The sequence below is a fragment of the Scyliorhinus canicula genome, chromosome 27 (genome assembly GCF_902713615.1).
Source record: "Scyliorhinus canicula chromosome 27, sScyCan1.1, whole genome shotgun sequence".
NCBI classification, from domain to species: domain Eukaryota; kingdom Metazoa; phylum Chordata; class Chondrichthyes; order Carcharhiniformes; family Scyliorhinidae; genus Scyliorhinus; species Scyliorhinus canicula.
In genome coordinates this window covers 16,583,372-16,600,172 of record NC_052172.1, presented here as the reverse complement: position 1 = coordinate 16,600,172, position 16,801 = coordinate 16,583,372, and the positions used below count along the sequence as shown (strand labels likewise).

The following is a 16,801-nucleotide window of genomic DNA, read 5'->3' as shown; positions in this document are numbered from 1 at the left end:
ATTTATTTATTTTTTTTTTATTTTAGAGGACGCGATTATTTTTTTTTCCAATTAAGGGGCAATTTTGCGTGGCCAATCCACCTACCCTGCACATCTTTGGGTTGTGGGAGTCAAACCCACGCAGACACGGGGAGAATGTGCAAACTCCACACGGACAGTGACCCAGGGACGGGATCGAACCTGGGACCTCGGCGCCGTGAGGCAGCAGTGCTAACCACTGCGCCACCGTGCCGCCCGGGAATTGGCCAAATCTGAATCTCGCGTTGCGCAGAATGGCCGTTAGTCACGCTGACGTGCAAGGAGGTGTTTGTTGGACATGGCGTACTCTGATTAAGGATGTTGGATTTTACATTAAAGTGGAACACAGAACGAGCGCATTTGGACTAAGTGGGATAAACACGGGCTGAGGGCCCTGTCAACAATGGAGTAAACGCTTCCACGCCAACGAGTTAAAGGAAGGCATGTGGAAGGTGACATTGTCAAAATGGAGGTGGCAGAGATGGAGGGTGTGAGGAGATGGAGCACGAGGCGAGGTGGCTGAAAGTGTAATCAAGGTCACCTTGGGGATCACAGTTCCTGGAGGGCAATTGGTTGACATTTAGACCCCAGGAATTGAGCCACGTCTCTCTCCTTCCCTTGACTCCCGTCCCCATTCTCTCAATGCCTCTGTTCCCATCCCACCTGTTATGGTCAGGGTACTGTACCTGCTGGAGCAAGTCACACATAAAAAACACAAACACTGTCTATGTGACAAATGGGTTCATTTAGTGTTTTGAACATCATTGATGGCCAGATCCTCCCTCAATTACAGATTTACGTTATTAGTGCGACTAATCCAGACACAGTCCGGTCTATGATCCATTAAGTGCTGATTTACTTTGATTATCGCTGCTGGATTTGACCATCAATGGGCGACAGGAACTAATGCACTTCTGTCATGTTATTCTGTACTGTGTAGAGCAAATATATAATCAGATGGTCGAGGACATTTTTTATACAGCAAATCAGGAGTGAGTTACAGACTGGAATCTAATCGAGGGGCTCAGGGTGGTTTATATATAGAATAACAGATACCCGGGAGTGAGTTACAGACTGGAATCTAATCGAGGGGCTCAGGGTGGTTTATATATAGAATAACAGAGACCTGGGAGTGAGTTACAGACTGGAATCTAATCGAGGGGCTCAGGGTGGTTTATATATAGAATAACAGGTACCCGGGAGTGAGTTACAGACTGGAATCTAAACGAGGGGCTCAGGGTGGTTTATATATAGAATAACAGAGACCCGGGAGTGAGTTACAGACTGGAATCTAATCGAGGGGTTCGGGTTGGTTTATATTTAGAATAACAGATACCCGGGAGTGAGTTCCAGACTGGAATCCAATCGAGGGGTTCAGGGTGGTTTATATATAGAATAACAGATACCCGGGAGTGAGTTCCAGACTGGAATCTAATCGAGGGGTTCAGGGTGCTTTATATATAGAATAACAGATACCCGGGAGTGAGTTACAGACTGGAATCTAATCGAGGGGTTCGGGGTGATTTATATATAGAATAACAGATACCCGGGAGTGAGTTACAGGCTGGAATCAAATCAAGGGGTTCGGGGTGATTTATATATACAATAACAGATACCCGGGAGTGAGTTACAGACTGGAATCTAATCGAGAGGTTCAGGGTGATTTATAGATAGAATAACAGATACCTGGGAGTGAGTTACCGACTGGAATCTAATCGAGGGGTTCGGGGTGGTTTATATATAGAATAACAGATACCCGGGAGTGAGTTACAGGCTGGAATCTAATCGAGGGATTCGGGGTGGTTTATATATAGAATAACAGATACCCGGGAGTGAGTTACAGGCTGGAATCTAATCGAGGGGCTCAGGGTGGTTTATATATAGAATAACAGATACCCGGGAGTGAGTTACAGACTGGAATCTAATCGAGGGGTTCAGGGTGGTTTATATATAGAATAACAGATATCCGGGAGTGAGTTACAGACTGGAATCTAATCGAGGGGTTCGGGGTGGTTTATATATAGAATAACAGATATCCGGGAGTGAGTTACAGACTGGAATCTATTCGAGGGGTTCGGGGTGGTTTATATATAGAATAACAGATACCCAGGAGTGAGTTACAGACTGGAATCTAATCGAGGGGTTCGGGGTGATTTAGATATAGAATAACAGATACCCGGGAGTGAGTCACAGACTGGATACTAATCGAGAGGTTCGGGGTGATTTAGATATAGAATAACAGATACTGAGCAATAATTTACTCATTCAAGTTTATTAAATGGGTTGGATGGTTTATACATAGAACCTGCTGGAAATACTGTGAGGGGCTGAGAGCCTGTGTGCACTTTCGCCAGTTCGATTTGTTATATTTGGTTTATTGATGTAGAACAATGGATGCCGGGATTGCTTTCAAAGAGAATGGCATCGAGTTGCTCCGCTGTCGTCACCACTCTGTCGCCGGAGCTGGTATTGTTTCTGATTGTCGGTGAAACAGTCTGATTAGATTGTAGTATCCCCTACCCCCGTTACATATTAACAGGCCTTTGATGCCATTTGTGCAGGGTTTTTTCACGGAGTAATCACTAGTTAATTAGAAGGAAGTTGTGTCTGGAGTGAAGTACCGCTGGATTGGTCTGTCAGCTCTGCCACGGAGGGCAATTGTGGTTCAGAGATACCGCCGGTTTAAGGGCGTGTTCCCTCTGAACCTGGGAATTGGAGCCAACTTGGTCATCTCGAATGAATTGAAATGGCCTCTAAACTGCTGTGGTTACCATGCCAGGATGGTAGGTATAATGCCGGATGTGGGTTGTCAATTGACCGTGAGTGAGAAACTTGATGAAGGTTTCTTCCGATTCAGGTGGGGGTTAGCAGACTAGTTGTGTCTTTTACTTGCCATTATCTGACTTTGTCCCTTGGCTAACCTGGGAGGTCACACTGCACAGTAAGCTGGATATCCCCTGGGTTTCAGTGGGGAGGGGGGCGATCTCACCTCGGAGTCCGCAGGTTGTGGCCTCAGGTCCCGCACCAGAGGCCTGAGCAGAGGAATCAGCCCGGCGCTGAGGGGCAGTACTTGAGGGAAGTGCTGGAGTGTCAGTGCTGCCGTCTATCGGATGGGATGCTACCCTGAGGTCCCACCTGCCCTCTCGTGGGTGTAATAGATGCTGTGGGCCGGCTATTTCAAAGAGCAAGGCTTTAATAGGAGGGGCACAGAGCAGAAGAGCAAGGACGTCATGTTGAACTTGTACAAGACACCAGTTCAGACTCAGCGGGAATCCAGTCCCGGGCCCTGCACCTCAGGAAGGATGTAGAGGCGTTGACGGGGGGCGCAGAAAAGATTCACGAGAATGGTCCCAGCGATGAGGGACTTCACCTTTGAAGATGGATTGGCGAAGAATGGCCCACTCCTGCTCTTCTTCGTTAGCGAAGAACTGTCTTTACGTCAGCGGGTGGCTGGTGAATGAGCCGCCTGGCCGTGCGGTGTAGACAGGTTCAATTGAGCCTTTCAAGAGGGAATTGAGGTCGCTGGAAAGGGGGCGCGTGCCGGGTTACGGGGAGAAAGGGGCGGGATGGCACTCGGCGAGTTGCTCCTTTGGGGAGCCGGGGCAGGCGCGATGGGCCGAGCAGCCTCCTTCTACGCTGTGGCAGTTCTGGGATTCCGTGAGGTAACCCTCGTGCCCTGGCCAATGTTTGCTCTTCATGTTGGGCCACTAAGAAAAGGCCACCCGGTCATTATCATGCTGCTGTGGCTGGGAGCTTGCTGAGCACCTTCTGAGCTTGTGAAAGGTGCTATATAAATGCACATTCTGTCTTCCTTTACAGTTGCCTCTCTCAGGGGCTGGTTTAGCTCACTGGGCTAAATCGCTGGCTTTTAAAGCAGACCAAGCAGGCCAGCAGCACGGTTCGATTCCCGTACCAGCCTCCCCGGACAGGCGCCGGAATGTGGCGACTAGGGGCTTTTCACAATAACTTCATTGAAGCCTACTCGCGACAATAAGCGATTTTCATTCAGTTCCATGTCTGGATTGATTTTTCTTTGTCCTTCCAAGGGATGTGGGGGTCCCTGGACCCACCCCAGCATTTGTTGCCCATCCCTAATTGCCCCTTGAACTGAGTGTCTCGCTCGGCCATTCCACAGGGGCAGTTAAGTCAACCTCGTCGCTGTGGGGTCTGGAGTCACGTGCAGGCCAGACCGGGTAAGGACGGCAGATTTCCTTCCCTAAAGGGGGACATCAGAGAACCAGATGGGGTTTTTACAACAATCGATGATCGTTGCCACGGTCGCCGCGACTGAGGCCAGCTTCAATTCCAGATTTTATTCATTTAATTTAAATTCCACCAGCTGCCGGGGTGGGATTCGAAGCCGTGTCCCACAGAGTCAGTGACATCACCCCAACGCCACAGTCTCCCGCTGCGGTTCCTGCTCCAGGGAGCAGGCTCGAAGGGCCGAATGGCCGACAGCTGCCCCTGTTTTTCTATATTTTTTCTGTCAAGCTTTTGTTAAAGAGGAAATCAGTGGTAACATCATGTCTGGGACATATTTTCCCCTCACCGTTCCTCAGCTGGAAATGCTGGTTGCTGTCTGTCACGTTGTTATGTGGTTAGCTGTAGATCTACATTCCTCATCATGTGGTGACAACTGTCTCCTTTCTACCCGCATCACAACTCAGAGTGCCTGGCAACTTCCTCCCTGCTAACCTTGTAAACAAGCCCCAGCTCGACCCTCAGAACAAAGAACATACATTGCAGAAGGAGGTCATTCGGTCCATCGAGTCTGCACCGACCCACTTAAGCCCTCACTTCCACCCTATCCCCGAACCCACTCACTAAGGGGCAATCTATCATGGTCAATCCACCTAACCTGCACGTCTTTGGACTGTGGGAGGAAACCGGAGCACCCGGAGGAAACCCACGCACACACGGGGAGAACGTGCAGACTCCGCACAGACAGTGACCCAGAGCCGGGAATCGAACCTGGGACCCTGGCGCTGTGAAGCCACAGTGCTAGCCACTTGTGCTACCGTGCTGCCCGTTTCCCTTTCTTCGTTTTCAAAATTTGTCGCTCACTTTGGCTTGTTATTTAGCATGATGTGTGCGTGAGAGAGAGAGTTAGAATGAGGGAGAGAGTGAGTGAGAAAGGATGAGAAAGAGTGGGGCCGACAGAACAACGAGCGATACATGTGGTGAAAGAGAAAGAGAAAGAGAACGAGAGAGAGAGCGGGGTAGAAACATGAATGCGTTTTTTGACACAGAATTGTTTTTTAAAAAATAAATTTAGGGTACCCAATTATTTTTTCCAATTAAGGGGCAATTTAACGTGGCCAATCCACCTACTCTGCACATTTTTGGGTTGTGGGGGCGAAACCCACGCAGACACGGGGAGAATGTGCAAACTCCACACGGACAGTGACCCAGAGCCGGGTTCGAACCTGGGACCTCGGCACCGTGAGGCGGTTGTGCTAACCACTAGGCCACCGTGCTGCCCTTTTGACACAGAATTAACAGCACGAAAATATGCCACCTCCTCCTCCCCCAACCCAGTCCCTGTTGGTGTTTTTGTTCCTCTTGAGTCTGCTCCCATTTTTCCTGATCTAAATCTACCATCGTTCCCCGCTCGCTCATACCCTTGTCTACTTTCCCACCCGATCGCATACTCGTCACCTCAACCACTCGCTGTGGGAGCGAGTTCAGAAATTGTAACAGCCTCGATTAGGCCTTCTGAGAAAAGAGACCCCCGTTTGTCAAGCCCCCCCCCCCCCCCCAACGCACATTTCTGGGATCATCCTGGTAAATCTGCTCTGCATCGTCTCCCGCGCCTCTGTCTCCTTTCGATAACATAGCCAGCAGGGCTGAACCGTACAGATCTTCTCAAATCTCAGCTGTTCGTCTGGAATCTTTCAGAAAAAGTGCACGCGCTCGATGTAGCTAGCTCTGAGCACATTGGAAAGGGGCGCCTTGATAGATGACATTCCCAGTAACCCTGTTTTGAGATAAAAGAACGGTCTCGGGGTGGTGGTGGTGGTGGGGGGGGGGGGGGGGTATTTAGCCGGTGCTTCCCGGTCTTAAGTCCACCGAGGATTCAACATTCTGAGGAGAAAGGGATTGAAATGGGGAAGAACTAATGGCAGGGGTGGGCGGTGAAGGGGCAAATATTGTCAAAAGGTAAGTGAGTGGAATTATTGCCTCCTTGTATAAAAATACTAAACTTCTTCCAGTCTTACAGTATCGGTTGACCATTAATTTAGCTCCAAAGTATTTAAGAAGTATTTGAAATGAAATGAAAATCGCTTATTGTCACGAGTAGGCTTCAAATGAAGTTACTGTGAAAAGCCCCTAGTCGCCACATTCCGGCGCCTGTTCGGGGAGGCTGTTACGGGAATCGAACCGTGCTGCTGGCCTGCTTGGTCTGCTTTCAAAGCCAGCAATTTAGCGTTGTGCTAAACAGCCCCAATTTTTGGATGCCCACATGAGATGCGGTGACGTGTCAAAAGGTGACATTAGGTCAGATGGCGTCACGTCGACCGACATGGATACGGTGGGCCTTGTGTGAATGTTTCTGAAGCGAGTTAAAGTGTTAACCCTTCTAAAATTATCCCTTTTCTTCCAAAGGGGAACGAGAAAGGGCTGACGCTCCCTGCTGAGGATTTGCGTGTGGCGCATTGAGAAACCATCCAGGAGCCAAATGGGGAGAAGGAAGGAGCCGGCAGGAGATGAAGAGAAGGATTGAAGGAGCAGAGGAGCGGGCGCTTTCTCATTTTCACTATGGACGTATTTGGAAGCTTTGGCAATAGCGTGGCAAACCGGTACCACGGCAAGGCCAACTGTACCAGTTCTTCCTTCCACATCAACGTCGGTTACTTTGTCATGGAAGTGCTAACGGCGTTCTTTGCTGTCCTCGGGAATATCTTCGTCTGCCTTGCCGTCGCCAGGAACCGGAAGCTGCGCACCGTCAACAATTACTTCCTGGTGTCGCTGGCTGTGGCGGACATATTGGTCGGGGCTGTGGCCATCCCTTGCTCCCTGCTGTCGTACCTTGGCCTGCCCCGGCGCAGTTACTCCCACTGCATCCTGATGCTCTGCGTCCTGCTCGTCCTGACCCAAGCTTCCATCTTTGGGCTGTTTGCCGTTGCCGTGGAACGCTACATCGCCATCCTGAAGCCTTTCCGTTACCAGGCCTGGGTGACGCCCAGGAAGGCCGGCCTGACGATCATCGCGTCCTGGGCGCTGGCGGTGGCCATTGGGCTGGTGCCTCTGATGGGGTGGCGCAGGGGGCCCATCCCTTGCCAGCGCTGCTTCTTTGACAACGTGATCGACGAGAGCTACATGGTCTACTTCAATTTCATTGGCTGCATTCTCCTGCCTCTGCTGGTCATGTTCGTCATCTACGCCAAGATATTCCTCGAGGTCAAAAAGCAGATCCGCAGGATAGCCGCGAGGCACGTTGGCATCAGTGCCGAGGAAAAGCGCCGGCAGGTAGTTCGTAAAGAGATCCAGACGGCAATGCTGCTCCTCATTGTCCTGTCCTGTTTCACCTCGTGCTGGATTCCCATCCACATTCTGCACTGCGTCAAACTTTACTGCCCAAGCTGTGAAATCCCGACTTCCGTCACGCTTTCCCTGATCCTGTTGTCCCACATCAACTCGGTCATCAACCCCATAATCTATGTCTTCAGGATGAAGAGCTTCTGCGACGCTTTCAAAGATGCCTTCTCGTGGGTCCCCACCGTCTTTCCAAAGTGTTCCCGTTCGGATTTCACAGGAATGATCAAGGCCGTACCATGGGGGAACAAGACGGTTCCTTTGCCGGGGATATAGGACCGGTGAGACGGCCCTTCTTCAGATTGTTGATGTCCCAGTGGTGGTCTAATCTCACTCTCTATTTATAGACTTGCCGTTTTGTCAATTGCATTTTTATTTCTGATAAGGCACTCTCACCAGACCTTGACTCGCAAACAGTGGCATTATGAGCAGGGGAGGTTCTGGATTGGGGCCAGATATATTATTAAATATGACGGCGGTTTCTGAGTTGCCGTTCGTAGCACAGTGATTAGCACTGTTGCTTCACAGCTCCGGGGTCCTGGGTTCGAATCCCGGCTCGGGTCACTGTCTGTGCGGGGTCTGCACGTTCTCCCCGGGTCTGCGTGGGTTTCCTCCGGGTGCTCCGGTTTCCTCCCACAAGTCCCGAAAGACGTGCCGTTAGGTGAATTGGACATTCTGAATTCTCCCTCCGTGTACCCGAACAGGCGCCGGAATGTGGCGACGAGGGGCTTTTCACAGTAACTTCATTGCAGTGTTAATGTGAGCCGACTTGTGACACTAATAAAGATTATTGTTATTAAAAGATTATTTTAAAATTCTATTAGAGAATGAGGGCCTCATTGCCCTCGAGAAGGTAACGGTGAGGGACCTTCTTAACAACGCAGTGTCTCGCTCGGCCATTTCAGACGGGCAGTGAAGAGTCAGCCACGTTTGCTGTGGGCTCTGGAGTCACGTGTAGGCCAGACCGGGTAAGGGTGGCAGATTTCCTTCCCCCAAAGGCCCAATTTCCAATTCTTCTGCAATGTGGGGAATTGTTCCCCTCGAAGCAGAGAGCTGAGAGAAGATTTGATAGAGGCTTTCAACATTTTGAAGGGCTTTGGAATGATGAAGTGAGGTGAAGTTGTCCCCAGCAGCAGAAGATCAAAGGCCCAGATTCAAAGCGATTGGCTAAATTAGAGGCACAGGAAGAAGTCTTACAACACCAGGTTAAAATCCAACGGGTTTATCTGGAATCACTAGCTTTAGGAGCGCAGCTCCTTCATCAGGTGAGTGAAGAGGTGGGTTCCACAACCACAGCATAAATAGACAAAGACAATGATGCAAGGTGATACTTTGAATGTCAGCCGACAATGGAGGAAACATCCTCCTTACCCAGAGAGGGTGTAGTGATCTGGAAGACGCTGCCTGGAAGGCAGATTCAAGAGGAACTTTCAAAGAGGAATTAGATAAGTACTTGAAGAGGAAAGTTTGTAGGGGAATGGGAGAGCAGGGGGAATGGGACTTATTGAATAATCGCACCAAATAGATGGGCCGAATGGTCTCCTTCAGCACTGGATGGCGCTATTATTCTTGGCTCTTAATCGGGTGTGTCGCTAAAGGTGGAAAGAGAGAGAAAACAATGGTGTAAACACTCCTCATTTCAGATAAGGGTCAGCGCATCAGTGTTCCAGTCCAGAAACAGGCCACTCGGCCCATCTGGTTGATGCTGGTGTTCAGACACCGCACGAGCCTCCTCCCACCCCCTCTTCGGCCCACCCCATCCGCAAATCCTTCCATTGCTCTCTCCCTCGTGGACCTATCCAGCACCCCCCCCCTCCCCCCTCCGCTTCAACACTGTGACTCTGTTCCCCTCAACCACTCTACCTGTTAACCGAATTCTACTCTTCTGGTAAAGAGGTTGCTCTTCAAAGACTTAACGGGTTTATTAGTGACGTATGTTGATATTCGACAGGAACTATCCTCTCGAAGTCTACCCTTATCACGCTGTTCATTATTTTACAGGCTCATGCCCGGCACTGGAGGAGTTCTGGAAGGGGGTGGCGAGGACGGTGTCGAGGGTGGTAGGGTCCAGGGTCAAGCCAGGCTGGGGACTCGCGATATTTGGGGTTGGGGTGGAGCCGGGAGTGCAGGAGGCGAAAGAGGCCGGTGTTTTGGCCTTTGCGTCCCTAGTAGCCCGGCGGAGGATCTTGTTGCCATGGAAAGATGTGAGACTCCCAAGCGTGGAGACCTGGATCAATGACATGGCGGGATTCATTAAGCTGGAGAAGATCAAATTCGCCCTGAGGGGGTCAGTACAGGGGTTCTTTAGGCGGTGGCAGCCTTTCCTCGACTTTCTGGCTCAAAGATAGGGAACTAGGTCAGCAGCAGCAGCAACCCGGGGGGGGGGAGGGTGGGAAAAGGGGTGGGTTTCAGGGGGGCATTGTTTATGTTAAATTAATTTATTGTTAATTTATTTTGTTGTTTATTGGGTTTGGGGGAGGGTGGGGGGTTCGTTATATGCGTTGTTATGGGTGCCGGGGGGGGGGGTGTTTATTATTATTATTATTATTATTATTGTTCTGTTGTTACACATTTTTCAAAAATCTCAATAAAAATTATTTTTTAAAAAAATAAATTATTTTACAGGCTCTCCATTGGGCCGCCACTCAGATCAGGCGGGTCTTTTCCAGAGAGATGGACCCTAGGCTGTTCATCCTTTCCTGAAGACCAGGCCTACTATTTTATCTCTCCCCCCACTCCTTAATAATAATAGCCTTTTATTGTCACAAATATGATGTTACTGTGAGAAGCCCCTAGTCGCCACATTCCGGCGCCTGTTCAGGTAAGCTGATTCGGGAATTGAACCCGCGCTGCTGGTCTTGTTCTGCATCACAAACCAGCTGTCTAGCCCACTGAGCTAAACCAGCTCTAACCCAGTGGTCTAAATCGGGGTAGGGGGAACAATTCTATCCAGGCCAGTCACATATCCCCTCTGATCCTGCGGCCCACCTTCAGTCTGACCTACAGCCTGGTGAGGGGGGTGTCTACCGGCAGGTGGTGGGGTCTCTCTTTAGTGGGGTTAGGATTCTGGGCTCCGATCGGGCCTGGATGTGCTCTTCTAGTCTGACATCTGACTGAGGTGCGGCATCAACAACAACAACAGAGAGTCTGGAGGAGCTAAAGGGGGAGGGTAGAGTTGTCGAGGGGGAGGGAGTTGGAAGGGGAGATCACTTGGAGATATGGAGTGAGGCACTGCGAAGGGTAAACGGGACCTCCTCTTGTGCGAGGATGAGCCTGATACAGTTTCAGGTGGTGCACAGGGTGAACATGACTAGGGGCGAGAATGAGTGGGTTCTTTCAGGGGGTGTGAGAGGTGTGGGTGGGGGCCAGTGAATCACGCTCACATGTTTTGGGGTTGCGAAAAATTGGGAAGATTGTGGGTGAGAGTGTTCGGAATCTTAGCCAGCATAGTGGAGGAGGGAGTGGACCCAGACCCTTTGGTGGCGATATTTGGGGTTTCAGAGAAGCCGGAACTCATGTCGTGGCCTTCGCCTCTCTGATTGCACGGCGGCGAATTTTGCTTTAGTGGCGGTTGGCATCGCCACCGGGGGGGGGGGGGGGGGTAACGGCATGGTTGGGTGGCCTGTACGACTTTCTGCAGTTGGAGGAGATAAAGTATGAGTTAAGGGGCGCAGCAGAGGAGGTTGATTAAAGGTGGGGGGTTTTGTAACTGTGTTTGAGGGGCTGTTCGTCGCAGGGGGGGGGGGGGGGGGGAGGTGAAAAAGGGGAAAACATTTGTACAGATTGGATAGTTGATTGCTGGGAAGTATGTTTCCCAGGGTGTCTATTTGTTGTAACCGGTTTTGATACATGTTTGTAATAAAATACATTTTGAAAAAAACATCAAAAGCAACAACTGCTCCTTACGTTTGCATAGCGCCCCTAACAATACAAACCAACCCAAGGTGCTTCAACAGGTGTGTTAGCAAACAGAATATGACATGAAACCCCATAGAGGGATATCAGTTCAGATGACCAAACATTTGGTCAGTGGTGTAGGTTTTAAGGAGTGTCTTAAAGGTGGAGACAGAGAGAGTTAGACAGGTTTAAAGATGACGTTCCAGAGCACAGAGCCACAAGAAGTTGAAGGCACGGCCATCAATGGTGGAGCGATTATAATCGGGAAACGCTCGAGAGGCCAGTATTCGAGGAGCGTGGAGATCTCTCGGGTTGTGGGGCTGGGGGAGGTCCCAGAGAGAGCGAGGGACGAGGCCCATGGCTGGTTTGAAGACAAGGGTGAGAGGTTAAGAACATAAGAACTAGGAGCAGGAGTAGGCCATCTGGCCCCTCAAGCCTGCTCCGCCATTCAATGAGATCATGGCTGATCTTTTGTGGACTCAGCTCCACTTTCCGGCCCGAACACCATAACCCTTAATCCCTTTATTCTTCAAAAAACTATCTATCTTTATCTTAAAAACATTTAATGAAGGAGCCTCTACTACTTCACTGGGCAAGGAATTCCATAGATTCACAACCCTTTGGGTGAAGAAATTCCTCCTAAACTCAGCCCTAAATCTACTTCCCCTTATTTTGAGGCTATGCCCCCTAGTTCTGCTTTCACCTGCCAGTGGAAATAACCTGCCCGCATCTATCCTATCTATTCCCTCCATAATTGTATATGTTTCTATAAGATCCCCCCTCATCCTTCTAAATTCCAACGAGTACAGTCCCAGTCTACTCAACCTCTCCTCGTAATCCAACCCCTTCAGCTCTGGGATTAACCTAGTGAATCTCCTCTGCACACCCTCCAGTGCCAGTACGTCCTTTCTCAAGTAAGGAGACCAAAACTGAACACAATACTCCAGGTGTGGCCTCACTAACACCTTACCCAATTGCAGCATAACCTCCCATGTCTTAAACTCCATCCCTCGAGCAATGAAGGACAAAATTCCATTTGCCTTCTTAATCACCTGTTGCACCTGTAAACCAACTTTTTGCGACTCATGCACTAGCACACCCAGGTCTCTCTGCACAGCAGCATGTTTTAATATTTTATCATTTAAATAATAATCCCGTTTGCTGTTATTCCTACCAAAATGGATAACCTCACATTTGTCAACATTGTATTCCATCTGCCAGACCCTAGCCCATTCAGTTAACCTATCCAAATCCCTCTGCAGACTTCCAGTATCCTCTGCACTTTTTGCTTTACCACTCACCTTAGTGTCGTCTGCAAACTTGGACACATTGCCCAAGGCTGAAGGAGAAACAGTGGTGGTTTCCCCAGTAGGGCCAGTCCTGTTGTGGGGGATTGGGGGTGGGTGGGTGTGGGGGGGGGGGGGGGGGGGGGGGGGCGGTTGTGTGGGAATGCATGGCGGTGGTTAATCAGGAGTGGGAGTGTTTATCCTTATTTCACAAGGAAGCCTTAGGCCTCACTTAGCCGACACATATCGCCCCCCCCCACCCCCAACCAAATTGTCTGAGACCCCGTACCTCCACTCGCTGCAAACCCCCACCTCAGATCCACCTCTCCCCATGATTTGAGTTGGAGAATATTTATTCAAAGGAGGCACGGCGGCTGAGATTGGTTGTGAGGTACACAATCGAGGCCTACACTCCAGCGCCGCACCGAGCACGCATCACCGCGCTGGGTGCGTCAGACGGAATGTTAAACAAGGCCTTCCTCAGGTGGATGTAAAAGAGTCCGTGGCTTTGAGGGAGAACAGGAGAGTTCTCCCTGGGTTGATATTTATTCCACCTCTATCACCTCGAAACGGGTCATCCGGGTCACTGATCACATTGCTGTTGCTGGGAGCTTGCTGCGAGCAAATTGATTGCCTGTTTTCCCACAACAACAGGGGCCACGTTTCAATAAGTACTGCGTGGGCCGCAAACTGCTTTGGATCCTTTTGAGGTTGTGAAGGGCGCTAGGTAAATGCAGAGACTTTCTCCCTTACCCATCTATGAAATGACACTTCGCTGGAGGGGATTGAAAGAGCGATGAACCTTTCCCGTTTCTTTGATGCTTTGATTGCTGCCGTGGGGTTTTAGTGGTTCAATAAATAACACTGTGGTTTATCTGATGACATCTACCTTAACGTAGGCTCTTTCATTGCAATGGTTTGTACCGCAGGGTGAAACCATTCAGCCCATCATCTCTCTTCCCCACCAACCTTCCCGTGGTCACGTGGCTTTCTTCGTCGTCAACAGCGTTGTTTCTTGGGAGCCTCTCTTCCATCTTGGTGGTCAGCTCTGTGCCCAGCTTCGTGGCTCGGACACCGCTCTCTGGCATTGGCTGCAGGGGAGGGCGTGGCTCGGACGCCGCTCTCTGGCATTGGCTGCAGGGGAGGGCGTGGCTCGGACGCCGCTCTCTGGCATTGGCTGCAGGGGAGGGCGTGGCTCGGACGCCGCTCTCTGGCATTGGCTGCAGGGGAGGGCGTGGCTCGGACGCCGCTCTCTGGCATTGGCTGCAGGGGAGGGCGTGGCTCGGACGCCGCTCTCTGGCATTGGCTGCAGGGGAGGGCGTGGCTCGGACGCCGCTCTCTGGCATTGGCTGCAGGGGAGGGCGTGGCTCGGACGCCACTCTCTGGCATTGGCTGCAGGGGAGGGCGTGGCTCGGACGCCGCTCTCTGGCATTGGCTGCAGGGGAGGGCGTGGCTCGGACGCCGCTCTCTGGCATTGGCTGCAGGGGAGGGCGTGGCTCGGACGCCGCTCTCTGGCATTGGCTGCAGGGGAGGGCGTGGCTCGGACGCCGCTCTCTGGCATTGGCTGCAGGGGAGGGCGTGGCTCGGACGCCGCTCTCTGGCATTGGCTGCAGGGGAGGGCGTGGCTCGGACGCCGCTCGCTGGCATTGGCTGCAGGGGAGGGCGTGGCTCGGACGCCACTCTCTGGCATTGGCTGCAGGGGAGGGCGTGGCTCGGACGCCGCTCTCTGGCATTGGCTGCAGGGGAGGGCGTGGCTCGGACGCCGCTCTCTGGCATTGGCTGCAGGGGAGGGCGTGGCTCGGACGCCGCTCTCTGGCATTGGCTGCAGGGGAGGGCGTGGCTCGGACGCCGCTCTCTGGCATTGGCTGCAGGGGAGGGCGTGGCTCGGACGCCGCTCTCTGGCATTGGCTGCAGGGGAGGGCGTGGCTCAGACGCCGCTCTCTGGCATTGGCTGCAGGGGAGGGCAGTGGGGGCGAGAAGGTGCGCGATTCGCCAGCCCCCGTTTTCCTCGGAGCCTCTTCTCGCCCAGTTGAGTTCACCGTTTCCCTTCTCCTCTTCCAATGCCCCTCCAGAAAGTTAGCCTCCTGAGGAAACTGCCTTCAGCTGCTGCCTCCCAGTGTCAATGTCCGGCATCTTCATAGCCCCCTGCTAAAAGTGTCCTATTAGCGGAGGCGAGGGCATCTAGCGGGTCGCGACTGTGACCAGTTCACCGTACAGAAGGTCTTTAGTTCCATGGCCGTTATCTAGCCAATGATCATGGCTGACGTGGCACTGACGGCGCTGGTTTAGCAATGAGCGGATGCTGATAGGAAGAGAACACTCCAGGACGTCGGTGTTCTGCTAGGAGATGGTGTCATAGAATTTTACAGCACAGAAAGAGGCCCTTTGGCCCAGCCTGTCTGCGCCAGCCATCCAGCACCTATCTATTCCAATCCCATTTTCCAAAACTTGTTCCCTAGCCTTGTGTGCAATGTCGAGGATACATCTGAGACGGCGCAGGAGTCCCTACATCTCCCTGAAATCCTGGGCTAACCTCGGCCTCAACCTCTCCTTTTTGCAAAGCACTCTAGCAGAGACCGGACGGGCCGATTGGCCTCCTTCTGTGCAGTGTGTGTTCCAACAGCCCCTTGTGTGGAGAACTTCCCCTCGCTCTTCACACCCTCCTGTTGCCAGTTTTAAATGAATTTCGTCATTCAAACATTTAATAATTCCGTATTCACACAAACATCCTCTAACTACATCCATTAACCTGGTTTCAATCTCATAATTGAGTGGAAATAGCCCTAACATCTCAATTATTTCCTTATGAACTGTAGCGTCTCACCTGGAGATTGACCGCAATGTGACACATCCTCTCAATGTTGTATCGTTCTACCTACAATGTGCTGTCCAAATATTATACTCACTGGGCAGAATCTTGTGACCTTCCCTTTGGTGGGTTTGGAGGCAAAGGGTCAATTAATTCAGGTGGGGGGGGGGGGGTGGATGTGGAGCCCCTTCCCTCCTCTCACCCTAATCCTAACCCTGATTAAACCATGGTAGGAAAGCCCATGGATGGACTTTGAGCCCCCAGTCACCCCATCAATTGAGGCCCTTAAGTGGGAAATGAATGCCCACCTAAAGGATTCAACCCTCTGTCATTGGTAGCAGCCAGTGGCAGGTGGGAGGGTACTTACCATGCAGGGAGCATGGCAAGCTGAGCCCTGAGATTCCCCTGAGAGCTCCCACTGGGGCCCATTGTTCAAAGGAACTTGGTGCCTGATTGAGGGACCTGACACTGGACAGGGGTTGTCCCACTGAGAGCCACCCATTGCCCTTGCTTCCAACCCCTTCTCACCCTGCCACCCCCCTTCCCAACTCAAACCCCCTCGCCATGCCACCCCCTTCCCAACTCAAACCCCCCTCGTCATGCCAACCCCTTCCCAACTCAAACCCCCCTCGCCATGCCAACCCCTTCCCAACTCCAACCCCCCTCTTGCCCTGCCACCCCTTCCCAACTCAACCCCCCCTCGCCATGCCAACCCCTTCCAAACTCAAACCCCCTCTTGCCCTGCCACCCCTTCCCAACTCCAAACCCCCTCTTGCCCTGCCACCCCTTCCCAACTCAAACCCCCCTCGCCATGCCAACCCCTTCCCAACTCCAAACCCCCTCTTGCCCTGCCACCCCTTCCCAACTCAACCCCCCCTCGCCATGCCAACCCCTTCCCAACTCAAACCCCCCTCGCCATGCCACCCCCTTCCCAACTCAAACCCCCCTCGTCATGCCAACCCCTTCCCAACTCAAACCCCCCTCGCCATGCCAACCCCTTCCCAACTCAAACCCCCCTCGCCATGCCACCCCCTCCCAACTCAAACCCCCTCGCCATGCCACCCCCTTCCCAACTCAAACCCCCCTCGCCATGCCAACCCCTTCCCAACTCAAACCCCCTCTTGCCCTGCCACCCCTTCCCAACTCAAACCCCCCCTCGCCATGCCAACCCCTTCCCAACTCAAACCCCCCTCGCCCTGCCACCCCCTTCCCAACTCAAACCCCCCTCACCATGCCAACCGCTTTCCAACTCAAA

General features: G+C 52.0%; 1 protein-coding gene across 1 annotated transcript; it reads left to right on the top strand.

Annotated features, from left to right (window-relative positions):
* The first annotated feature begins 2,669 nt into the window (after positions 1 to 2,669).
* On the top strand, positions 2,670 to 8,077 carry LOC119958016 (adenosine receptor A2b-like). The gene is made up of 2 exons (XM_038786274.1): positions 2,670 to 2,801; positions 6,625 to 8,077. The coding sequence occupies exon 2, from the start codon at positions 6,778 to 6,780 to the stop codon at positions 7,828 to 7,830; it is 1,053 nt and encodes a 350-aa protein (XP_038642202.1). The 5' UTR covers positions 2,670 to 2,801; positions 6,625 to 6,777; the 3' UTR covers positions 7,831 to 8,077.
* The last annotated feature ends 8,724 nt before the right edge of the window (positions 8,078 to 16,801 follow it).